At 49.4% G+C, this 23,296-nt stretch overlaps 1 protein-coding gene across 4 annotated transcripts in view; it reads left to right on the top strand.

The window, feature by feature from the left end:
* Nucleotides 1–23,296, top strand: part of MBP (myelin basic protein) — a 154,035-nt gene that overhangs the window by 101,400 nt on the left and 29,339 nt on the right. For 2 of the 4 annotated variants that reach the window (XM_030925734.1, XM_030925733.1), the window contains exons 4-5: nt 14,387–14,823; nt 21,625–21,702. In XM_030925734.1, coding sequence (XP_030781594.1) covers nt 14,387–14,823; nt 21,625–21,702 — 515 coding nt within the window. The remainder of the gene's footprint in view (nt 1–14,386; nt 14,824–21,624; nt 21,703–23,296) is intronic. The other 2 variants (XM_010355241.2, XM_010355240.2) reach the window with 1 other exon arrangement.

Genomic DNA, 23,296 nt, shown 5'->3' with positions numbered 1-23,296 from the left:
AATTCACCAGAGGCTGCACAGCCTAACCGAACCTACATGAATACTGGGCTATTTAAGAATCTCTTATCTCTACACCAACCGTGTTAGGGAAACTGGGCATAGGGACTCTCGCCGCATTGAAGGAGGAAGACACTTGAGCTCTGTGTGTGCAGCCTCACAGGGGTGACTGGCCAATGCATGGCCGCGCCTCAGTGACCCCGTCCCCACCCTCCTGAGGCTCCCCTAGCACACGGCTGCCTCTCCTGTGGCCCCTTCCCTGCCGTGGGAGGCTCCAGGGGTGAGCTATGTGGAGCAAATAAAAACTATATGTTCTGGGCACACAAAGGAGGCATTGGTGTGAGCTGGGTGGGTTGATGAGCCTCGTTTGTGGGAAAGTTTTCAAGAAATCTCTGCGGGTAGCCTGGCAGGCGGCCACATGCCTCTCATAGATGCAGAATTTCTGCCATAGCAAATCCACGGGCCACACCATGGCCCTTTTTGTTTCCTTTGCCCTCCCTGGTGGCCCCGAGCACAGCATGCTGTGACACAAGTATTCCACAAACAAGGAGGGTCCTCTTCGGCCCTGGCCCACACTTCCAAATTCCACGACTCTCTGCAGGGCTCAGCCTCCTTGAGAGGGGCCGGGAGAGTGGAGGCCCTGGGTACCCCCGGCGCCTTCTCCAGTGGGACAAGGGGCCAAAGCTTAAAGCTCAGTCCTGCACCTTTAGCCCCAAGCTCTCCTCACCTCCACCCCCAGAAAACACACATGTTGCCATTGCCATGGCTCAAAGTTTCTGTCCGACTCTTCATGGGCAGGGAGCAGACCATCTATCTGCTGGACAGGAGCTGGAGCCGAGAGCTCGACACAAGCACTGGTTCCCACTGGGCACAGCCTGTAAGCCTCTCCCCATCCATGCGAGAGGTCACCTGCGGCCCACTCTGCAGCCAGTGTACAGCCTGTCCAAGGTGGCCAAATGGAGAGGCACTGACCAGGAACCCGTCAGAGCCAACAGAGCTGCACGGTCAATGCCCCCGTCGTGCCAAGAGGCTGCTGGTCTGCAAATAGGCCCTGGTGCATTGTTTCTTTTGCAGCTTAGCATGTAAAATGCAAAAAGATGTTCTTCTATCAGATATGTCAGCACACACAGCATTAAGGACGTTTAGGAGCTCACTCACGGAACAGTACCGTGGAAACTGTCCAGATACTGAATTACCGGCTTCAGGTCTGAACAAATGGGATACCCCCTGCTTCCTTTTTCTTAGCTTTCTTTACGTGTTCCTGAAATCTGCGCTTGTGGGGGAATTGGAGGTGTCTGCAGGCGAGGGCAGAGGCTCTGAGCAGAGGCTGGCAGGGCAGGCAGTGGCCGGCAGGGAGTGTGAGAGGATGGGCAGGAGGGCCGGCGTGCTCACAGCCTCGGGGGTCTGTCTGGCGTTGAAAGAGATCAAATGAAAAAAACAAAAGACAGAAATGAAGTCCACAGGCAAGCAGCCTGGGCGGCGCCCTGACAGCCCAGGCGGCGCCCTGACAGCCTAGTTAAAGATCGACCCCGGACCCAACCGATTAGGTTAATTAGGTTATCTATAGACTCCGGACATTGTAAGGACAAACGTTGTGAAAGTCTCTGTCCTGCTCTAATTACTGGTATCTGCCACATATCTTAGTCCTGGGCCCAGTACAAACACAATCCTCTATTTTGTCCCAACTTCCTGAGTCCAACACAAACACATCCCCCCACACATCTCAGAAACACCACCTAGAGAGCCCCTGATAAGATCACAACCGTTTGTAGTTTTACTAAATGCGCGGGAACAGGTAAAAAGCCAATTGTAACAAGTCCAAAACATCTTCCCACCATTAGAAGCAAATTGAGAATTGAAATTTAGAAAGGCCACTAGAGGAAAGTTGTATTATCTTATTTCAGTTTAGTGTGGAGTTTTTATATGGTTTTTCCTGGGCTAGAGGAAAAAATATCACCTTCTTTTGATTTTCTGAAAATAGAACTTTTTTTTTTTTTTTTTGCAATGGCTGAAGAACTGGATAACTTTTCTTTATTTCTCTAAAACAGTGTCTATATAGCTTTAGAGTTTCTTGACCATAAAGAATGGTGTTGTGACTTCAGAATCCCCTCTTCCACAGATACCAGGTTGCCCCTCTGAAGGGCTTGAACTTGAACTTGGGTGTGCAGACTCCTATTTTGCTGTGACGACTGGTCCCCATAAGAGAAGGTCTGAAATAGGGTCAGTTACAGGAATCTAGATCGCACAGTGGCCCCGGTAGCCTCAGTCGCCTTGAAGATACCGTCTGATAAAAGGGTATGGGAGAAATGTATATATTTAAAAAGTGTGACTTTAAAAACACCAAATCACAAACCAAATAATTAAACATTTTTCCATTGTGTGAATTCCACAATAATAGTTTCCTTGACCTGTTCCATGCTGCTGTTTTCAGTTAGCAGCTACGGATTAATTTGAACAATTGTGGAAAATGACACATTTTGGTGTATTTGGATATACAGATTTATTTTTGGAAAATACTTCCTAAAGCGAGTGTGGGCTAGAAAACCAGATTACAAATCACTGTCAGAGAAAATTGTAGCGCGTACCGGAACCACAGGGCCGTCCTGCTGCAGTGAATTCTGCCATTGTGCATTTAAGACAGAAGGACCCAAAGCAGCCCATCCCTTCCCGTCCCTGTGTGGAGGCCTCGTCAGCCCTCAAAAGTGGCTTCCCTGTTCAGAGCTCCTTCCACGCGGAGTCCCTGTGTGAATAGTACCATGGGCTCTTGGGTCTCCTTCCAGTACTTTCTGCCTCAGATACTGTATGGCCTTATAGCTAGATTGCCAATAATGGAAAATAAAGGAAGAAGCAGTAATATTTCCAGGAGCCATTCCCAGCCTCCTAACCATTGCCTGAGCCTCTGGGGACTCTCCTTTCCAGTTGCTTGTATTTTAATGTTATGGATCCCCAACATTTCCTTAGGCAATCGTGTGGACTCTAGGCCCTAAAAAGATCATCTGGAAGTGCATTTTGGTGGCCTGGGAGGGGGGCCCTATGAGACCCCTAAGACTGTGTCTGGGTTCCCCGTGGGGGTCAGACCTACAAGAAGGATATCTGTGGACCGTAAGCTAGAAACCTGGATTTTTGAGCCAGGAAAATTCCTAGTCCCTGGGCTAAATTTCCTTGTGGTAGAGGACAGATCTGTCAAATCAGGTCAGTGGTGACGTGTGTGTGTGTGTGTGTGTGTGTGTGTGTGTATGTATGTGTGTGTGTGGTCATTTTATGAGATCTTAAAACACTCAAAACTAACCAAAAGTGTACTCTAGGCTTTAAACCTAACTAGATATGCTACCAAAAAAATATTGCTTTTAAAGCCAAGGTAAAAATGTGGAGAACAGGTGAGTCTATTATTATATTGATCTCTGAAATAAATCAGGGATGGGCACAGTGGCTCATTCCTGTAATCTCAGCACTTTGGGAGGCCAAGGCAGAAGGATTGCTTGAGACCTGGAGTTTGAGACAAGTCTGGGAAACATACAGCAAGACCGCATCTCTACAAAAAGTTTAAAAAATTAGTTGGGGCAGTGGCTCATGCCATCTACTTGGGAAGCCAAGGCAGGAGGATGGCTTGAGGCTGGAAGTTTGAGACAAGCCTGAGCAACATAACAAGACCTTGTCTTTACAAAAGGAAAAATTAAAAATTGGCTGGGATGGTCGCATGTACCTGTAGTCCCAGCTCCTCGGGAGGCTGAGGTGAGAGGATCACCTAAGTCCAGAAAGTTGAGGCTGCAGTCAGGTATTATCAAGCCACTGCACTCCAGCAGGGGCAACAGAGCAAGACCCCATCTCTAAATAAATAAATAAATAAATAAATAATTTTTTTCTGTCAAAATATCTAGTGGACATCGTGTTGAAAATATACAGAAAAGTGGTTACCAAAAGCCCCTCCATGGGGACGTTTTTAGTGGTCTGCAGCCAAATGAGAGTTGTGAACTCTGTGTGTATGTAAGGGGCTTGTGGGGTCTGGAATGTGTGCAGAGGGCAGGGAGCTGCGTCTGAATGTCATATCTGTCGGAGACCTGGGGCTCCCTAACACTTTCCCTGGCCCTGCCCCTGCCCAGCGGGACGCCCGCTGGGCTGGACGTTGCAGCCTCTGCTCGGTGGGCCTCGGCAGGCATGTGCAGGCAGGCGTGTGCGGGCAGGCGTGTGCGGGCAGGCGTGTGCGGGCAGGCATGTGCAGGCAGGCGTGTGCGGGCAGGCGTGTGTGGGCAGACACAAGGTCTTTGCAGCAGATCGAAAAGCGACCCTACAATGTCACTTTTATGAAGCTAAGTGTATTCCACAGCCTTTCCTCCTGAGGAGAGGCTCTTCCCATTCTATTGATTCCAAAATTCTTTCTTTTGTGAAATTATATTCCCAGGACATGGTCGTTGTCTGCTTTTTAAAAAATGTCTTAGCTGGCAAAATAAAAACTTGGAAGTTTTGAGGTGGCGATACAAAGGCCCATCATTTTCATCCCTAACTTTTCCTATTTTACTGGCCCATGAAGTCTGGGAATCCCCATTTAGATGGGAACGACGCAAATACATAAAATAAGCCCACGGTGGTGACTCACGGCAGGCGAAGCCTCGGCTGTGTGTCTTGGAGCTTATTGTTGAGAAACCCTCAAGTTACCTGAGGGGTGGTGATTTTCATCGCCTTCTGTCTCATTTAGATCTGCTTGGCCATGAATATGACATTTTATTAAGCTTCCCTAGTGAAATTATATTTGGATGATCCCTTAGGTCTAATGTTTTGAGATCTCTCATAATAGGGGACAACATTACATTGATTGTAGTGAAAAGAAGGACAGTATCATCTCATCCACAGAAGTCCACCGTGTTGTAGTTAAATTGAGTAGTGTGATTGCCTTCGCGGAGAAGGTGATTTCTGAGTACGTTGTATTCTGGGTTTATTCGTTATGTTTTACTATAGCATGCTCTGGATTACTAACTAAATGCATTCCTGTTGGCCTGAAAACCCCTGGCTTTAGAACAAAGTTGCAAATTCAGAGGGTATCACCAGCGAGCCTCTCCTTGCGGCTGACAGCCGCCCTCCGGGGGTCAAGCCAGGGTGAAAAGCACTGAGTTCAGGCACAGACAGTGGCCCGCAGGCACCGTTCCTGAAACGAGGCAGCAGGGCCCCCTGACCAGAGCATTGGAAGCACAAAGATTCATGCAGGGTGGTCGAGACCAAACTCGACACAGGAAAAGCAAGAGGCTCAGCCTCATCCCAGGCTCCGCAGTTCAGCAGGTTCCATTGCACACGCTGGGAGCTCAGCGAGCCGGACGAGTAACTGCACTCACGGTGCCGCAGGGCATTGGGAGAAGGGCGGTTTTTCGGAGAGTGAGGCACCCGCTGCCCCCGGCTCCTCTGCCTGTGCCAGAAAGGCAGCAGCGGAGCCCCAGCCTGCGCCTCCTGGTTTACTCGGTGTGGGGTGTGCCTGGGAGCCCGGATGCTTGTCTCTCACACATGCTGGTTTTTTTTTTCTTTTTTTTTTTTTGAGACGGAGTCTCGCTCTGCGGCCCAGGCTGGAATGCAGTGGCCGGATCTCAGCTCACTGCAAGCTCCGCTTCCCGGGTTTACGCCATTCTCCTGCCTCAGCCTCCCGAGTAGCTGGGACTACAGGCGCCGCCACCACACCCGGCTAGTTTTTTTTTTTGTTTTTTTTTGTTTTTTTTGTTTTTTTTTTTTGTATTTTTTAGTAGAGACGGGGTTTCCCCGTGTTAGCCAGGATGGTCTCGATCTCCTGACCTCGTGATCCGCCCGTCTCGGACTCCCAAAGTGCTGGGATTACAGGCTTGAGCCACCGCGCCCGGCCACATGCTGGTTTTGATGGAAGTTACTTGTGCAATGTGATTTCCACAGATTTAGGGGAATAGAGCATGAGAAATATGCTCTAGGTTAAAAAAACAGTATTTCAATAGAGGACAGTGTCCACTCTGTCATCACCATTCTATTGGAGACAGTCAGGTATGGATATCTGATTCCTGCCATGTTCTGATTAGAGCAAGATGAGAGTGGGACAGTTTCCTAAACCAGCCTGGAGCTCTTGCACGCTGAGCTTCATACTGTTGCAGGGTGATACTTGGACAGACTGTCAGATGGGTGTTGAATGTCCTGGAGTCTGGGACTCGGCTTCTGTTCATGTTTAACAGTCATTAACGTATCGACATCCAGGTGGCCTTGGTGCACCGAGACCGCAGAGTGCACCCGAGGTCCCTATGGCTGCAGACGGGGGCCCTGGCTCAGCTCTTGGCTCGGCACAGATCAGAAAGCCTCTGGGTGTCTCCTGGTCAGCCCTCCATGAGGCGACTGCTAGTCACAGATGCGTCAGCCATCGATTATCTGCAGTTCAATTTTACCCTGACAGGAAAACCCTGGCTGCAGTGAAAGCCACTTTGGGCTGGAGAAGGGCTGGTGTCAGACAGCCAGAGGTGGGGGATCGCCTGCGTTTCTAGAACATGTGGAGGGAGTTTAGGCAGGAGTGAACGGCAGCTCCTCCATCAGTCCCAGCTTAACTTTGCTGAGCCTCAGTTTCTGGTGTGAATAAATGGGCTACTAAAACCACCCGCCTCTGAGAGTTACGAGAATGCACACATGCACCTCCCAAAACGCCTTCAGTCTGCTCTGGAGCGCCCTCTCTGCCACTCTTTGCAGTTGCTGCGGGTGGAAAGCAGCATTTGTGGGAGGGTGGCATGGGGAGAACATGTCACCCAGGTCACAGTGTGCTGCTGCGGAAAGGCGTCGGGATATTTAAGATAAGAATAGAAATGAATGCTCCCATCTCATGAACACAGAAACGGAGGCACAGCTGGGCTTAGTGACTGGCTGGAGCACATTGGCTGTTCAGTGGAGGGACTCAGGTCGGCCTCCAAGGTCCTTCCCTGTGGTTCTGCACAGACCTCCAGCCCTGGCCTCAGCCCCACCCTGGTGACTGCCAGCTGGGCGCTGCCACGTCGCCGGGTCTCCGCCACCCACATGCTTCGGTTTGCGCCAAGGAAGTTGCAGAGCACGTGGGCCTGGGGCTTGTCGAGGGCGGTCCCACTCGGCCATCCATGTTTCATCCAAGCAATACATCCAAAAGCATAAATTAGGGTTTGGACTTTAGGAAAGGATAGAGCTGAAAAGTTTAATTCTTTATTCCGGAACTTCAGAGCCATGCTAAATGGTTTTATTTACCATATTAGAAAACTCTCTGCAGAACCAGAAAGAGTGAAATTTTCCTACTGAAATTAATTTCTAAACAGAATTCTTTAGACCAGGGGCGTCCCATCTTTTGGCTTCTCTGGGCCACATTAGAAGAAGAAGAATTGTCTTGGGTTACACATAAAATACACTAATAATAGTTGATGAGCTAAAAAGAAAAAAAAGTCACAAAATAACTCATAATGCTTTAAGAAAGTTTATGAATTTGTGTTGGGCTGTGTTCAAAGGCATCGGGGCTGCATGCAGCCTGTGGGCCACAGGTTGGACCAGCTTGCTTGAGACCATGGGTATAGAGGCTGACTTAAAAACAAGTGTATAAAAAGCAGCTTAAGAGCTATCATGCCAATATCTAAGTTTTTCTAGCAAAGAAGAGTGGGGGAATTGGTGTCTTTCCTTTTGGAGTATACTCCAGAAAATATCAGCATCTTTTATTAGCAAACATTCAATGCTTGTTGGACATCTATGGAGGCCCCGCACCATCCCAGATATGTTAGAGAAGAGAACCTGGTCCCTGGCCCTTGGAGAGGAGGTCACATGACTGGAGAGAACAAAGCAAATATGAGGTGATTAGAAGAGAACTAAGGAGTGACTCTGTGGTGCTGGAGGGTAAGACGCACTCGGAGAAGGGTGTCTGGGCCTCTGAGGGCCAGCCTCCCCAGGGTGGGGACCTGGAGGCAGAGGCAGCAGCATGGCCATTTTTGAGACCACAGAGGTCAAGGGCCTGCAGCAATGCACATGGCACTGCGAGGAGAACAAGGGAACCCACAGGCAGACAGAGGAGTGTGTCCTTGGAGCTCACAGAATGAGGAGTCCATGCAGGCACATGAGTTAGGGGCCTTGTGTTGCAAAGCCCTTTACGGATGGTTCCAGTGGTTGTGCAGGCAGTGGAACCATGAAGGGAGCCTGGAGAGGAGGGAATTAGCCACGATGTCGCAGTGGGAGCCCCAGTAGAAAGCGGCAGCAAGCCAAGGAAAGGGGGGTTGTGGTCACATAAGAAATAGTCCACAGAAAGGAGTGGCAGGACCTGGCAACACTTGTGTGCTGGGGACGAGCCGCTGGAAGCAGCCAGTCACACTGTCAAAAGGAGGCCATGTGGCCTTTCATGAACATCACCTGAGTGGAGGATGAGCTTCCTCAGGTCGTGACGCCTGAGTTTCTTTAGATAGTAAACGCTATCCCCCAAATATCACAGCTGCGTCCTGCTGCGCATTTTTGTGCCTCAGAAACCACTCAGAGATACGTGATACCCCTGCTGTTGCTCATATATGGTCAGTGATTCGAATATCACCGCTTTCTAAAGGCCAGCATTGTTCTAGCAATAAGATCAAGGTGTGGTGTTGAAGTTTAAGCAAGTTTTCCTGCAATTGCAGAACTTGATTAATACAACAGAAAATATTATAAGTACGTATTTTGGAAAATGTAGATCTACATGTTTCACTAATTGTGTAATAAATGCTCTCTTCTGTAAATACCCAAATTTAAAAGTCTGCATTGGGATTTTGTCTGACTGAAGGCAGCATTAACGGACTAAACTGCACTTGCTCCTACCAAAAATGCCGCACATCCGTAGATGTAGACTTCTTCGCATACTTCTTATGTGTTGGGAGAAGCTACTTTGGGGACAAAAATGCCCTTCTCTCTGCCTCACAAAATAACTGCATTCAGGGACACAAAGCCCAACTGTTGTAAAAATATTAGTATTCAGATGTTCTTGTGTTTCGTTAATGCGTTTAATTATGTACAATATAAGCTATTGTTTTCCTTTCACATTTGCATTCATTTATGTTAGCTAGAGAATATAAAGCACAGCTATAAAATCAGACGAATTATTTCTGTTGTTCTTGCAACCTATAAATAAGCATTGCATCCCTGCAAAAACTACAGCTTTGTACTGACCACGATATTCTTCATGTTGCTTTTTCAAACACTACAATGCAACGATGTATTTAATAATATGTTATAAAACTTAGTGTTCTTACATTGTTGAATTTCACCAGTGGTCCTGGAAGAACAGTGCCACCAAAGTCTGCCACCCCACCTGGTCCTGCCTTTTCCGCACTTGTCCTGGAGCAGGTGACCTATTTTTCAGGCATCGGGCTCAGCCAGCACAGACACACTGGCAGCTGTATGCACTCCCTTGAGTGCACGGACGAGACCACCGCGACCCTGGGTTCCAACTGCTGGCCTTACACTTTGTTGTTAGCAAAACATCTATAATGTATGTGAGAGCAGGTTAACCTGCCTTGGAACCAGGTCTTATGTGGACTGCATGATACGTCTCGTTTACAGGGCAGTTTCTTGACCCAGGCGATTTTTATTTTAAAAAATCAGAAGCACTGGAATCTTTTTTCCGATGAGTGAGAGTTGTAAGTGTGCAAACTTCCACGAATATAAGTAGCAGAAGGAAAGCAGCCCTGCCTCACTTCTCCCGTGCCACCACCCCCCAGAACTGGTGCCCTCCCCTCCTCGCACCCCCCCAGGTGAGACCGCAGTGCTGAAGGCGCCTGTGTCACGGTGCGTTCTCAGACAGATTCAAAAAAGGCCGCCCACTGCAGTTAGGCAGAGACCCTGGGGAACACACTGAGAAATAAAGAAAGGAGCTACATTGGAGTCCAAGTGCTCACGATGGCTTAAAAGTAGAGGCTGGGCACAGTGGCTCATACCTGTCATCCAGCATTTTGGGAGGCCAAGGTGGGCGGATCACAAGGTCAGGAGTTTGAGACCAGCCTGGCCAAGATAGTGAAACCCCGTCTCTACTAAAAATACAAAAAATTAGCTGGGCATAGTGGCGGGCACCTGTAATCCCAGCTACTTGGGAGGCTGAGGCAGGAAAATGGCTTGAACCCAGGAGGCAGAGGTTGCAGTGAGCTGAGATTGCGCTATCCCACTCCAACCTGGGTGACAGAGTGAGACTCCATCAAAAAAAAAAAAAAAAGTGGCCAGGCGCGGTGGCTCACGCCTGTAATCCCAGCACTTTGGGAGGCCAAGGCGGGCAGATCACGAGATCAGGAGATTGAGACCATCCTGGCGAACACGGTGAAACCCCGTCTCTACTGAAAATACAAAAAAAAAAAAATTAGCTGGGCGTGGTGGCGGGCGCCTGTAGTCCCAGCTTCTAGGGAGGCTGAGGCAGGAGAATGGCGTTAACCTGGGAGGCGGAGCTTGCAGTGAGCGGAGATCGCGCCACTGCACTCCAGCCTGGGCGACAGAGCGAGACTCCGTCTCAAAAAAAAAAAAAAAAGGTAGAAGGTGCATCTTCACAGGTACTGTTTTATCTACAGTATCGCCCAAGGTCAACCACCCGGGAGGCTAGCAGGCTGTCATCTGACTTAGTCAATAGTGCTATTAATGCAGGAGGCAATTGCATTTTTATTTGAAGTTTCTACAAGAATTGCTGAACCTGGGTTCCAATTCTGATGGTACTCTGCCTGTCTGCGTGTGTGTGCATGTGTGCACACTGGTGCATGTGCAAAGGAGCGGGGGTCACCTAAACTTACCGAGTATGCACTTAACTCAGGTGGGAAATGCGTCTGCCCCACTCTTCCCTGAGAGCTGCTGCTGAGAGAGGCGGCGTCTCCCATCCCAGAGGCCGCTCCGACGGCTTCATCGGCAGAGCTGCCCATACCGACGCTGTACGGAGTGGAGGGCGGAGGACGCGTTCTCAGGGGACAGCACTCTTCCAGATATTTACTTTAACAACCTGACATCTCCCAAGTTGAGTGTCTTCTGAATCCACGTGAAGAAATGCCCTCAAAGTATTTTTAGTGTGAACCAAACCACATGAGAAACATCTTTTCCTCACCAATGTGTTTATGACTTTCCCGCCTCTTAGTAATTGTGCAGAAAAGAGTCCACACCGGAGGGCTGGGACCGTCCACTCTCAGGCAGGCCTGTGGCGAGCTAGGTCCTGGGGTGTGGTCTGGGAAGGCGGGTTTCCAGAGTGCTCCCACCCACCATGCCCTAACCAGGAGGGCGGTTTGCTGTGCCTGAACGGCTGTGAGCACCACATGGTCTGTGCGAAACGGCCTCTTTCCTCTGGAGCCTGGAATCTTGGTGGCACCAAGTGAGGCAGCCTATGAGACCAGCCCCTAGTAGAGCCCTGGGGAAGGGTCTCTAACAAGCCTCCCTAACAGACAGCATTTCATGCGTGGGGTCACGGCACGTGAGCATTTCACACGGGTCACGGCATGTGCTTGGAGATTCAGCCTCCCATGTGACTCTTTGAGGAGGGGTTCCTGGACTTCACCATGCACCTCTCATTGCAATGAGTCATAGCAGTGACAGGATCATATCCTAAGTCCCGGGAGCTCTCCTAGCAAGTCAGGGAAACTGGAGGGGTCACGGGGACCCCAGGGCAGTTATTAAAAGAAGTTCTTTGTAGAAACCGACCTAGAAGAAGATCTGTCCACTGCTCACTCTTGGTCACTTGGCAGGCATGCATTCTCAGCTGTTCACTGGTTCCCTGTCTACACCTTCCCCAACCAGGCCACCTGCAGCCACTCTCCCCACTCCCCCACCCCAGGACAGAGATCCTTCTTTCCTTAGTGTCCCAGCCAAACTCCCAGTCCATGTCCCTCTCCCGACTGCTCAGGATGGAAGCCAAGGTGCCCCCAGCATCTGGGTCCTACCATCTCAGTCATATCCCTCCACAGAGGCCGTCCACCAGAATCTTCCCTCCCCAGGCCCTGCTGCTTCCCAGACCAAGCCCTGTCTTCTTGCCACATAGCCGCCTGCTCTGCCCTTTCCACCGTCTGTTCACAGTCATCAAGGCTGTGATACCCCTGCCGCTGCGCAGAGCAGAGATGGTCAGTTCTCTGCACAGCCCTCCTGCCCCACAGGTTACTGCCTGGCCCAGGACATTCTCAGCCGGGCTGTCCTCCCGGACCCACACAGGCCTCCTGCCCCGCAGGTTACTGCCTGGCCCAGGACATTCTCAGTCGGGCTGTCCTCCCGGACCCACACAGGCCTCCTGCACCCCAGGTTACTGCCTGGCCCAGGACGTTCTCAGCCCGGCTGTCCTCCCGGACCCACACAGGCCTCCTGCACCCCAGGTTACTGCCTGGCCCAGGACGTTCTCAGCCCGGCTGTCCTCCCAGATCCAGGACCAGCATGACCACTCTCCTGCTGCTTCTGCCACCTGTAAGCCGATTCCTCACAGGTTTCCAGGGGGGCCTGCCTTCCCCTCTGCCAGAAGCATCCTCCCCAACTTCCCCAAGTCCTCACAGGGCCCAGACTCTCATCGTGTCCAGATGTCACTTCCACAAGGACCTTCTGCTGACCCAAGCCCTCTCTGCTTTCCTGTTCTCTTGCCTGATGTGAAGTTGCACATTGCATGAGTCTCCCAGGGCTGCCAAGACAAATTACCACATGCTGGGAGCTTAGCTGTGATCATTGTGAAGGCCGGCAATCTCAAGCTGAGATGTCTGCAGAGCCCTGCTTCCCCCGAAGGCTCTGCAGGAGAATTTGCTCCATGTCTCTTACTCCTGGTGGTGCCAGAAGTGCTTGGTGTTCTGCGGCTTGTAGATGCACCCCGCCAGGCTCCACCTCTGTCTTCACACCTCTTCCCTGGGCATCTGTGCCTGTGTCCAAACTGCTCTCTTCTTACAAGGACACCAGTGATTGGAGTAGGGCCCACCCCACTGCAGAATGACCTCATCTTCACTTGATTCCATCTGCAAATATCCTATTTCCAAATAAGGTCACATTCACAGGTACAGAGGTTAGGATGTGGATGTATCGTTTGGAGGGATACTATTCAATCCATAACATACATTTTCACCTGCTTTCCCCACTAGAATGTAGGTTTCACGAGGACAAGGACCACATATTGTTCATCACTGTAACTCAGACATCTAGAACAGTACATTACACCTATTTGGTACTCACAAATAATGGATGGATGGATGCATGGGTGAACAGATAGGTAAATGGATGGATGCACGAGTGGATGGATGGATGGATGGATGGATGGATGGATGGATGGATGAGTGGATGAGTGGATGAGTGGATGGATAGGTGGATGGATGAGTGAATGGGGGATAGATGGATGGATGGATAAATGGACTGATATGTGGATGGGATGGATGGATGGATGGATGGATGGATGGATGGATGGATGGATGGATCGATGGATGCATGCATGAGTGGATAGATGGATGGGTGGGTGGATGGATGAGTGGATGGATGAATGGATGGATGAGTGGATGGGGGGTGGATGGATGGGTGTGTACGGATGGATGAATAGATGGATGGATGGGTAAATGAACTGATATGTGGGCGGATGGATGGATGAATGGATGGATGGATGGATGGATGGATGGACAGATAGACGTATCGATGACTGGTATTACAGGAATATGTGAGTGAATCCTGTTTTCTGTAGATAAGTAATAGAGTTTGGAGAGGAAACTAAGTAAATGATATTCATTTAAACCTAACACTATAACTTGAAAGTAAAGTGGATTTATTGTCATTTGTGTCAGAAATGCTGTGTTTTTTGGAGAAAGCTATGAGATGCTGGTATACAACATGAAATTTCTCAGTCCCACTTCAGATTTCTAATTGTTTCTGCTTCCAGAGGAGAAGCCAAGTCAAAATGTCCTGAATAAGCAGTTCTCTGTTGCGAGAGGCCTCTTGTGGAATCTGGGATTGAAAAAAATTCTAAATGCCCCACTTCTTTCATGCATGAATTGCAAAATGTGGCAAGTTTTGCTTCTACCAAGAAAACTAAAAACACCTTTTGTGAAATAAATGATCCTTACATATTTAACTTATGCACCAGTGGCCTTTTAAACAGTCCGTGTCCCGTGAAGGTGCCTGCACATCTGGGCTCTCCAGGAGCAGCCATGGCAGCACCCAGGAAGAAACGCCGACGTGGCTGCTCTGCGTGCTCCTACTACTTCATCGGGAAGCCTTGGTGCATTTTACCCAGGGTGCCAAATCTCGAGTAACCGAGGAATTCCCAGGACCTTCTGAAACCCAGAGCTGCAATAAGGCTGCTCCATCCAGGTTAGCTCCGTCCTAGGCCAAGGGCTTTATGAGGACTGCACATATTCTGTGGGTTTTATAGGAGACAGCTAGGTCAAGACCCCTCAAAGAAAGCTGCTTTGTCCGGCGTTCAGCTTTGCACAGGCCCGTATTCATCTCTCATTGTTGTTTGCAGGAGAGGCAGATGCGAACCAGAACAATGGGACCTCCTCTCAGGACACAGCGGTGACTGACTCCAAGCACACAGCGGACCCAAAGAATGCCTGGCAGGATGCCCACCCAGCTGACCCAGGGAGCCGCCCCCACTTGATCCGCCTCTTTTCCCGAGATGCCCCGGGGAGGGAGGACAACACCTTCAAAGACAGGCCCTCTGAGTCCGACGAGCTCCAGACCATCCAAGAAGACAGTGCAGCCACCTCCGAGAGCCTGGATGTGATGGCGTCACAGAAGAGACCCTCCCAGAGGCACGGATCCAAGTACCTGGCCACAGCAAGTACCATGGACCATGCCAGGCATGGCTTCCTCCCAAGGCACAGAGACACGGGCATCCTTGACTCCATTGGGCGCTTCTTTGGCGGTGACAGGGGTGTGCCCAAGCGGGGCTCTGGCAAGGTGAGCTCTGAGGAGTAGAGGAGCTTTAGTTTAAATGGAAAAGCAAAGGAGAAATCAGTAGGTGAACTAAGCCGTTAGAGGAAGAACTGGCATGTAGCCTCTTGCTGTCTAAGGTCTCGTTCCATGCTGGAGAATGCATATGAGCCCAAGAGTGTGGGCCTGAGTGGCTGCTTAGGACGTTTTCATTTAATTCACCCCCTCTCTTCCTCACAAGGGATGGCGGCCGGGGTGTGGCTCAGGAATGTGAGGACATGCTGAATTCTGGATGTCTAAGGGTGCCTGGACATGGGCATTGCGGAAAGAGAGCCACATTCTCGGGGTGTCTGGTGGTGTGCGTGTGCGGACTTGATGACTGATGTGCCTCTGCGGCCCACACGCTGGGGTTCAGCCCTGGGTTATGGTCATTTTTCCCAGGAGTCAGTGCTGCTGGCTTCATGTTGCAGCAATCATAAGACTGAGGAAGACTTTTGAACAAATTCCTCAGTTTAAATCCGCCTTGAGCAGACTTTCTCTGTGGTGTGAGAAGTGGAAGGGGTGGAGGGATAAATGAGTGTCTATGAATCAAAGCTTTATTATCTTGTGATTCCATTAATTTGCAAACAGAGTCTTAGAGGTTTCTTTGTTTAAAAGCAAATGTTCTGTGGATAAAAATGTATTACAAGGAGAAAAAAAAACACACACACACACAAAAACTCTGCTGTGGGGTCCAGTGTCTAGGAGTGGCTTCTGCAGTTGATTGTCAGTGGCGAACGTGTTGCTGCTGGTTCATCAAAGCACTGGTCCCTGAGTGCCATTCGGATCGCAAATGCAGCATTTCACATGATGTTTAGAGTGTTTGGTGGTTGTGTAATTTTGCAGAGAGAGAAGTTTTTCCCAAAAAAGTCCCTAGTTTATTGGGTGTTCTCTCACAACCTGTAAGATGCAGCTGTTTTTCTGCCTGTGTGCAAGGCTGATTCTGGAATTCTAGAAGGCCTTGTGGGAGTGTTAAAAGCTTTTGAATAACGTGTGGAACACAGCTCCTCATTCTGATAACACACAATCATAAAAACCATAGGGCAACTTGGAATTAAGGAGTTTCTAAAATTTGCTTTAGTCTCCAACTGAAATTCTTTATTGATCATGAAATTGTTGAAGATAAATGAATGTCAGTTTTACCTTTCCTGTGGGCATGAAAGCACATGGAAGTTTCAGGCAACTGTTAACTTCTCTACCATCTGCTCTGCATTGAGATTTCAGGTCGTGACATTTGCCATGACTTATTTGTAAATGACATTTGGTATATCTTAGATACTCATGGAATTGATATTCTGGCTAGTTCTTTCAGCGTACTTGTAGACATTTTCTTTTCCTTTGTGCCAGTCCTCCCTCATCCTGAAATGTTGGTGCTCCAACCTATTTCTAATGCTAATCTCAACTGGAAGCTCTTTTGCAAGCCCAGCTATCAAACCACACCAGATAGGTATGGTTCGGGTTGCCCAGTGAAATGTGCTATTATGCTAAGCACCCCTCACACATACAGCATCGCCAGTTTTGAAAGCTTGAACTATTCTGCTTACTTCAAGGTACAGAAAAAAAAAAAAAGTACTTAAACTGTACAGAAAAGATGAAATCGCTGGATAGTATGTATCGTAAAACAAGCTTCATGTCCGTGATAACGGTTTAAGTTGAAATAAAGTGGTGAAAGCATTGATATCAATCACTGTGACTTTATCTCCAAAGGATATTGAAACACATAGATGTTTTTCTTCCTTTATGGTGAGATTGCAGCCTTTATTGTCTTAAATCTCTTATACTCTTCAATATTTTCAAAGAAAACATTCTAGTCTCAGAAATGGTCCATCTCTTTGCAAAACAGGGCTGCTGACCCAGAAAAATCAAAACACTTTCAAAAATTTAAAAAATGAAAATAATTTTCACATAATTGCTTTAGGAATTTTGAAATGTCAATTCTTTTCACTATTGAGTGTTGAATACAGAAGATTTTTTAATGAATAGGCTTGCCCTTTGATGCCAAAGGCAAAAAAAAAAAAAATAACATTTGCACGTGTGATCATACAGCAACCTGTGAGGTGTCCCGGTGGAAAGCACGCAGTGGGGATGTGTATTTGTTCCACTCAACTATTTTATCACAAAGTGTCGTAAACACGGGAGATGAAAGTTTAACTCTCTCTACACCCAGCTACAAACCCACAGTGGCCCTAAAAATCTGGGGTATTCATTGGTGTGGGCTGCCATGGAGGAATTTTTGGTTTTGTTTTTATTTTTATTTGTTGCTCTGTTTACAAATCAGGAGAGCCCCCGTTTTTCTATGCTAGGAAGGTCCTTGCAATAGACCGAAGAGGTGTGAAAACGGGAGAGGTGGAAGGCCCGAGCCCTGTCTCTCAGGACCACGGCAGCCTGCCCCGCACACAGTTCTTCTGCTTCCCATCCAGAACAAGGTTTCCTGGCAGATTCGTGCGAGACTCTGAACAGAGCTCCCCATGACCCTATAAAAGGGGCTGTTTGTCCCCCTCCCACCCTCCTGTGCTCTTCCTCCCTCCCCTTGAGGGCACGTGGCTGCTGGTACCACATGTTGGAGCGGCCGCCCCTGAGCCCGGGAATGCCCTAACAACACCCACGCTGGTGCTGCTGGGAGCTGACATTCAAGAAAAGTGCATTAAAAATTCCTTGAGGAGGCATATTCTTTTGAGAGCCATAAATGAAAAGTGCATTCACAGAGAACGTGCTCCTTTGTTGTGAGAGGAAAGAAAGGACTGTTGTTGCCTTTAAGGAACAGGTTTCCCAGTTCCCCAGAATGTCAGGGTCACATGAGGAATGGGTGGGCGCTTAGGGTCAAGACTGGTGTGTGCTTGGCCCGGCAGCTTCTCTCCAAGCGACCTCCCCAGCATCCCTCCTGTGCCAGTGCTCATATCTGAGGCCACTTGAGTGTCACGAGGCAGAGCCTGGAAACATTCGCTTTGGAAACCGTTCCTTCCTTTTTATGTGGAGGAAGTAAGGTTTCACAAAACGCCTAAGCTGGACATGGTGATGTGCCACGGGGACGGTTCCCAAAACAGAAAGCAGCCAGGACATCCCAGTCCCCCACTTCTCCGTGCTGTGTACTTTCAGGGAGTTTTTTGAAAGCTGGCTTCTGACTGATGATTTTGTCTTATTTTTCTGTTTTACATTAAAACCTTCATTTATCAACCTGCTCTTCTCAGCATTCTTCTATTCAGCATTCAGTATGACTTCCAGGCCTCTAATTCTGACTGTGTAGGAGAAGAACTGTTTGTCATCCAGTGCTGTGGGGTATATAGTCAGCCCTGTACATTAATCAGAATGTTCTGCTGCCTGATTTTTTTTCCACTGTGTTTTAATTTCATTAAACATGTTTTAGTTCTACAGTAACCTAATTCCTCATTGTTAACATGAGATCCTAATTCTGTAGCTGTGTTCTGTAATCCCACAAGGCGTGTACCATTTGGAGACACATGAAGGATACAGTAGACAGCACGGAGGGCAGAAACTCACAGGGCTGTCCTCCCTCCCCAGAGCACAATGTGCACCCAGAACCAAATTCAATCTCATTCATCATGAGCCTGCGTGGCAGCTGATCCGGCCACCCAGTGCCTCCATTGGATAAGAGATTTGGCCAGAGATTCTTCTAGAGAAAATCCAAAAATGGAGGGTGCATTTGTGTCTGCCCCCAAATACCTTTTGAGATTTCTTATAGGCATTCCTCTCAAAGTCTCATTACCCTGATCAGTTATTAATCGGAGGCTACCCTGGCCCAGTCGCCAGCTGCTCACTGTGTCCTTCTGTGGTCTCAGGAGCTACAGTTGTGGCTGTTGTTTGAATAGACGATAGTTAATTAGACGGGATATGTCTGTACTGGCAGTGATGTGGCAACATCCTCTGTATAAGCGATACATTTGTAAATCATGGTCATGTATCTGATGGTAATTGCCTGTGGTGGTTGTATCGTGATTTTATTTTATTATGAGATTTTTGCTTTATATATTTCTCTGCCTTTTTATGCATTCATTAAACAGCTTAACAGACCGAGGGCGGTGTACTGATTGCATGTGAACTTTTTTAAGTTGTCGTGTTTGGTTTGCCCTCCTTACATCAGTGTGCTGCGTTGCTGGCATTTCTGTGGCCTGGTGACACAGCTGGCAGGTAAGTCTGGGCACCCGAGCTCCTGTGCGGGAAGGTCGCAGTTGCTCGCTCGTCTGCTTTTACTACCCAAAGACACTGGACTCTCTTCTCCCCTGACAGTTCGGTGTGCTGGTCTTTCTGTGATGACTATTCTGATTCTGCCTGAAGTCTCTTCTGTTTCTCTCAAAGCATCCTCCCGCGAATGTTAGGGCAGGGTGGATGCTGGGCAGACCCCACTGGCCGGTGCTGTCACGGACACAGCCCACTCCACCAGAACTTCCTGAATGAACGTGCACACGGGTGCCAGTACCCACAGAGCCCCCCGGGAGCTCACACACAAGGGGGGTCATGGGAACCTCAAGACACTGAAATGAGGGGATGGTGCTGGCTCTGAAGGATGATAATGTGTATGAGATGAAGGTGAAACTTGGGGTCCTTGAGAAATTAGAAACAAGAGTAAAGATAAGTGATTGGCTTGGATGTGGTCCCGCCTTTCATGTCCATCAGACCCTCATCTTAACCCAACTCCTCCCTTTAAGCTCATTTGCATTTTAAAGCATTCATTTCTCTCATCGTTGATTTTCCTTTGATAAAATGTCTGGACATTTGATAACAGGCAATTCTGATTGGTGAATTAGGAGCTTGGCTTGACATCTGAGGGAACAGATCATCCTTAGAAAAAAAACACACAGTAGCACTCGTGAAAATCACTTAGATATTGATTCAGATTTGAGAACTGTGGACATTTCCTATCAAACCCTGATTCAATGTTTTTGTAAAGTTTTTTCCTTCATGTCTATCAGCACATTCTTAATGCTCTGAAATCATCCTACTTCATAAAAAGGTAGTAAAAAAAAGGAGAAACAGCTACAGAACACTGAATTCTTTTGAGGGAGCCCCGTAAAAGCAGACTTAGCACACACAATTTCTCCTAAGAGGTTATTCTTGCCTTTCATCTTCTCTGGCCCTTGCATTTGTCCTCCCTCTTCCTGGCGCTGGGAGTGGCAGGCAGCTGGGGCTACAGGTTGCATTTCCTGAAAACCATCAGTGGGACGCCTTATACCTACCTCAGTCACCTGCCTTCCCCATGGGTAGAAGGGGGGTCGGTGGAGGGGCTTCATGCCAGCCCACCAGAGCCACAGGAACATGTCTCACAGTGATGATCCGCTTCGTGAAGAAGAGCCATTGTAGGAGATGGAGGGAAAAGCAATAGAAAGTTCTTTGCGTGTTGGCCCCGTGCAGAGCGTGCATTTGCTCATGCGCATGGACGCCAGCTGATGGGAGTCACTGCTTACGGGGACAGCCAAGTCTCATCAACACAGCAACTCCCACAGGCTTGTCCACAGAGACATCCTCTAAAGTAAATACTCAATTTACTTACTCTTTAATATCATAAATTAAAGTCACCAGAAATTCCTGCTAATATAGAAATAGCCTCTCTCATGCAGGGAGAATCCATTATGAGACATACAGCTAAGCACACACTCACCACAGATTTGCCTCTGAAAACCCGTGTGTTCACTTTCCATAATACTTCTAGAATGTGCTCACATTCTTCAGTGTCGGAACTACTGTATTCTCACGCATACTCAGCTGCTAACCTGGTTAAAAGAATCCATTTCATCTGCAACCAATACATCTCCTGAAACCTATGATACTGATTTCATCCCTTGACCACTACAAGTCTCTCTCCTCTTTCTCTTCTTTTCTCTGTCTTCATTTTGCTGTAGCGGATAATCAAATAGACACTTCTTGCAGGGCACTTACCTTGGTCCTATAATAGCTGCGGCCCTCAGAGTTCATTGATATAGCAGATACTCTCGTGTAACTGACAAAGAGAATACATTAAGTTAGAAGCAAATGCTACTTAGGAAGATCTGTAACCGCAGAGCTCAGGTGAGTGCACAGCTCCTGCTCCCGCCGAGGAAGATTAACTTCCTACTTGTGTTAATTTCCTAATCTTCACCAGTAAGAATGCCAGCAAGAAAATCAACTTTAAGCAATTGGCTCAAGTGACTTTGCACACTTGCTCCTTATGCAGAGCATAAGGAAAATTATTTCCTTATGCTCTGCAGAAAATCTGAAAAGGTCCGTCTTCGGTTCACTGAACTGTCATAGAGCAGGAACAGTTTCAACTTGTAAATCCAACGCAGAAGCTAACACACTTGCTCTAAAAATACAACTCTACAAGGAAAGTGGAATGTAAAATTTATCCATTCCACGGTAGACGTCAAAAAACCCTTTTAGTGCACTTTGCTCCGGCCTGGGAAATGCCTTCCGCCCTGGAGCCTAGAAATCTTTCACAGCTGGTGCCTGCTGCCATATTGAGAACACTTGGTTCCATTGTTTGATTCAGGGCCTCAGAACAGACTCTGGAGGAGAGAATTCTTCCCTGAACTTTCCTTTTGCTCTCTATTTCCTGAGTCCTCCAGGGCGCATGCCTGCCCTCTGACCTCCCATCACCTCTTGCTGGTCCGTCCATCATCCATCATCTGCACACGCCTTCTTCGCTCACTGTCGTCCTGCATCCTCCACCCCCTGCTCACTCCTCTTCACTCTGGGTTCTTGCCAAGCCAGCTCTAGAGGAGATTTGCTGGAGGACTTTGGGGCACTGCCGGCGGCGCCCACCCGGACTCACGCAGCCCACTCTGTGTCCCCCGGCAGGTACCCTGGCTAAAGCCGGGCCGGAGCCCTCTGCCCTCTCATGCCCGCAGCCAGCCTGGGCTGTGCAACATGTACAAGGTAAGATGCCGGCGGGTCCCCACCCATCGGGGCCAGGGGTGACGTGCCCTTGCCTGAGCTCTCAGCCACTGTCCCTCGGGGCAGGCAGTGTCACTGCCAGGGGTCCACCCCCAGCCTCCAGGACATCTGTGAGGCTGTCATAGCGAAGAGGCAGGCCTGCCCCGCGAGAAAGCAGTTGCAGGAAAAGACATGGAGGACCTGCCTTTGAATCCTTGGAGGGACTCCTCTGCAAAGGGCATGGCTGTCAGCTCAGGATGATGGGCAGCCTTGGTGACAGGGTCTGCCTCACTTTGCCGAGACCTGAAGCGCGTGGAGGGGCCTGGGAGTGGCTCTGGTATTGAGGGCTGGCCTGGACCATGGCCATGTGCAAACCTGTGCCTGAATGTGCTTTGAAAACTAGTGCCTAGCGGACATTTAGCATGCACTATAAACACAGGTTGAATTGAGCTCTAAACGATGAGTGTCCTTGGGACATCTGGTCCCTCTGGGCTCTATCCTCACCTGAGCCCAGCTGAGCTCTGTGTAGGAAGTGGGCTATCACTGTGGCCTGTCCTCATCTCCTTGTGTGGCTGCCACGGCTTCTCAAAGCACATAGGTGCCAGGAGTAATCACAAAAAGGGCAGCCAGGAGGAGAAGGGGACGGGGACAAGCCCAGAGCTGGCACTGACGTCACCATGAGCAGGGCTGCTGTTTGCACACTAGGAGTGGTCACCACAAACCTGCATACACCGGGCCCCCTTCCAGATCCAAGCCACCACTGTTTGCACCTGGGCACCTAGCTTTTTAAGTGTGGGAATAGGCAAAAGATTGGAAACATGTGCTCAAGTACTTAACTAGTGAGAACATTTCATGAGTGTGCTCAATGGAGCACCCAGTGTGAGGGAGAGCTGGGGTACCCCTCTTCAGAGGCCTGCAAGGTGGGACCATTTACACTGAGCAGGGAGCACAGGAGCATGGGGGACAGGACGCCTGCGGATGCCAAAACCTGGAGCCCCTGAAGGGGAAGCGTCCACGAGGAACGGCTGCATGTCAGACATGCTAGTGCCTGGGTGTCCAGGGCTGCACCGCCGCGGTCCAGGAGTGGGTTTATGAGGAATGAGGATGTGCCTGCTGGCCCCAGGATGGCCAGTCCAGGGCAGTGGCTGCAAGTGCAGCAGAGGAAGCCAGGGCTTGGGGACAGAAGGGTCCTGGGGGAGCCAGGGCCAGACAAGGGCCAGGTGAGAGCCCCACGGTGGTCGTGGGACTCGGAGTGACTGGTGGCTGCGGCTGGGGAGAAGGATTTCTTCCTCAAGCCACAGGGGAGGAGGCGACCGTGCACCCTGGGGGGTCTCGGTGGTTTGGACGCCCATCCTGAGAGTCTGTGTTTAACTTGAATCGTGCCCTAGTTGTGAAGCCGCGCTTGGTTTTCGAGGGCTGTCTTGGTGATGGGAACCACCGCCACTACCCCCAGGCAGTTTCTGAGGGTCCCCTGTCCTTCCGGGAGGCCCCTTCCCTGGGATGCACTGGGGCTGTGGCCACCTGGGCTTCATTGAGACCAGGACGGGGCTGCAAGCACCTGCCCCTGCCTGGGAGGCACCGACCGTTCCAGGCCCGC

Source organism: Rhinopithecus roxellana, chromosome 21 (assembly GCF_007565055.1).
Source record: "Rhinopithecus roxellana isolate Shanxi Qingling chromosome 21, ASM756505v1, whole genome shotgun sequence".
NCBI lineage: Eukaryota > Metazoa > Chordata > Mammalia > Primates > Cercopithecidae > Rhinopithecus > Rhinopithecus roxellana.
This window is presented reverse-complemented; position numbering and strand designations above follow the sequence as displayed.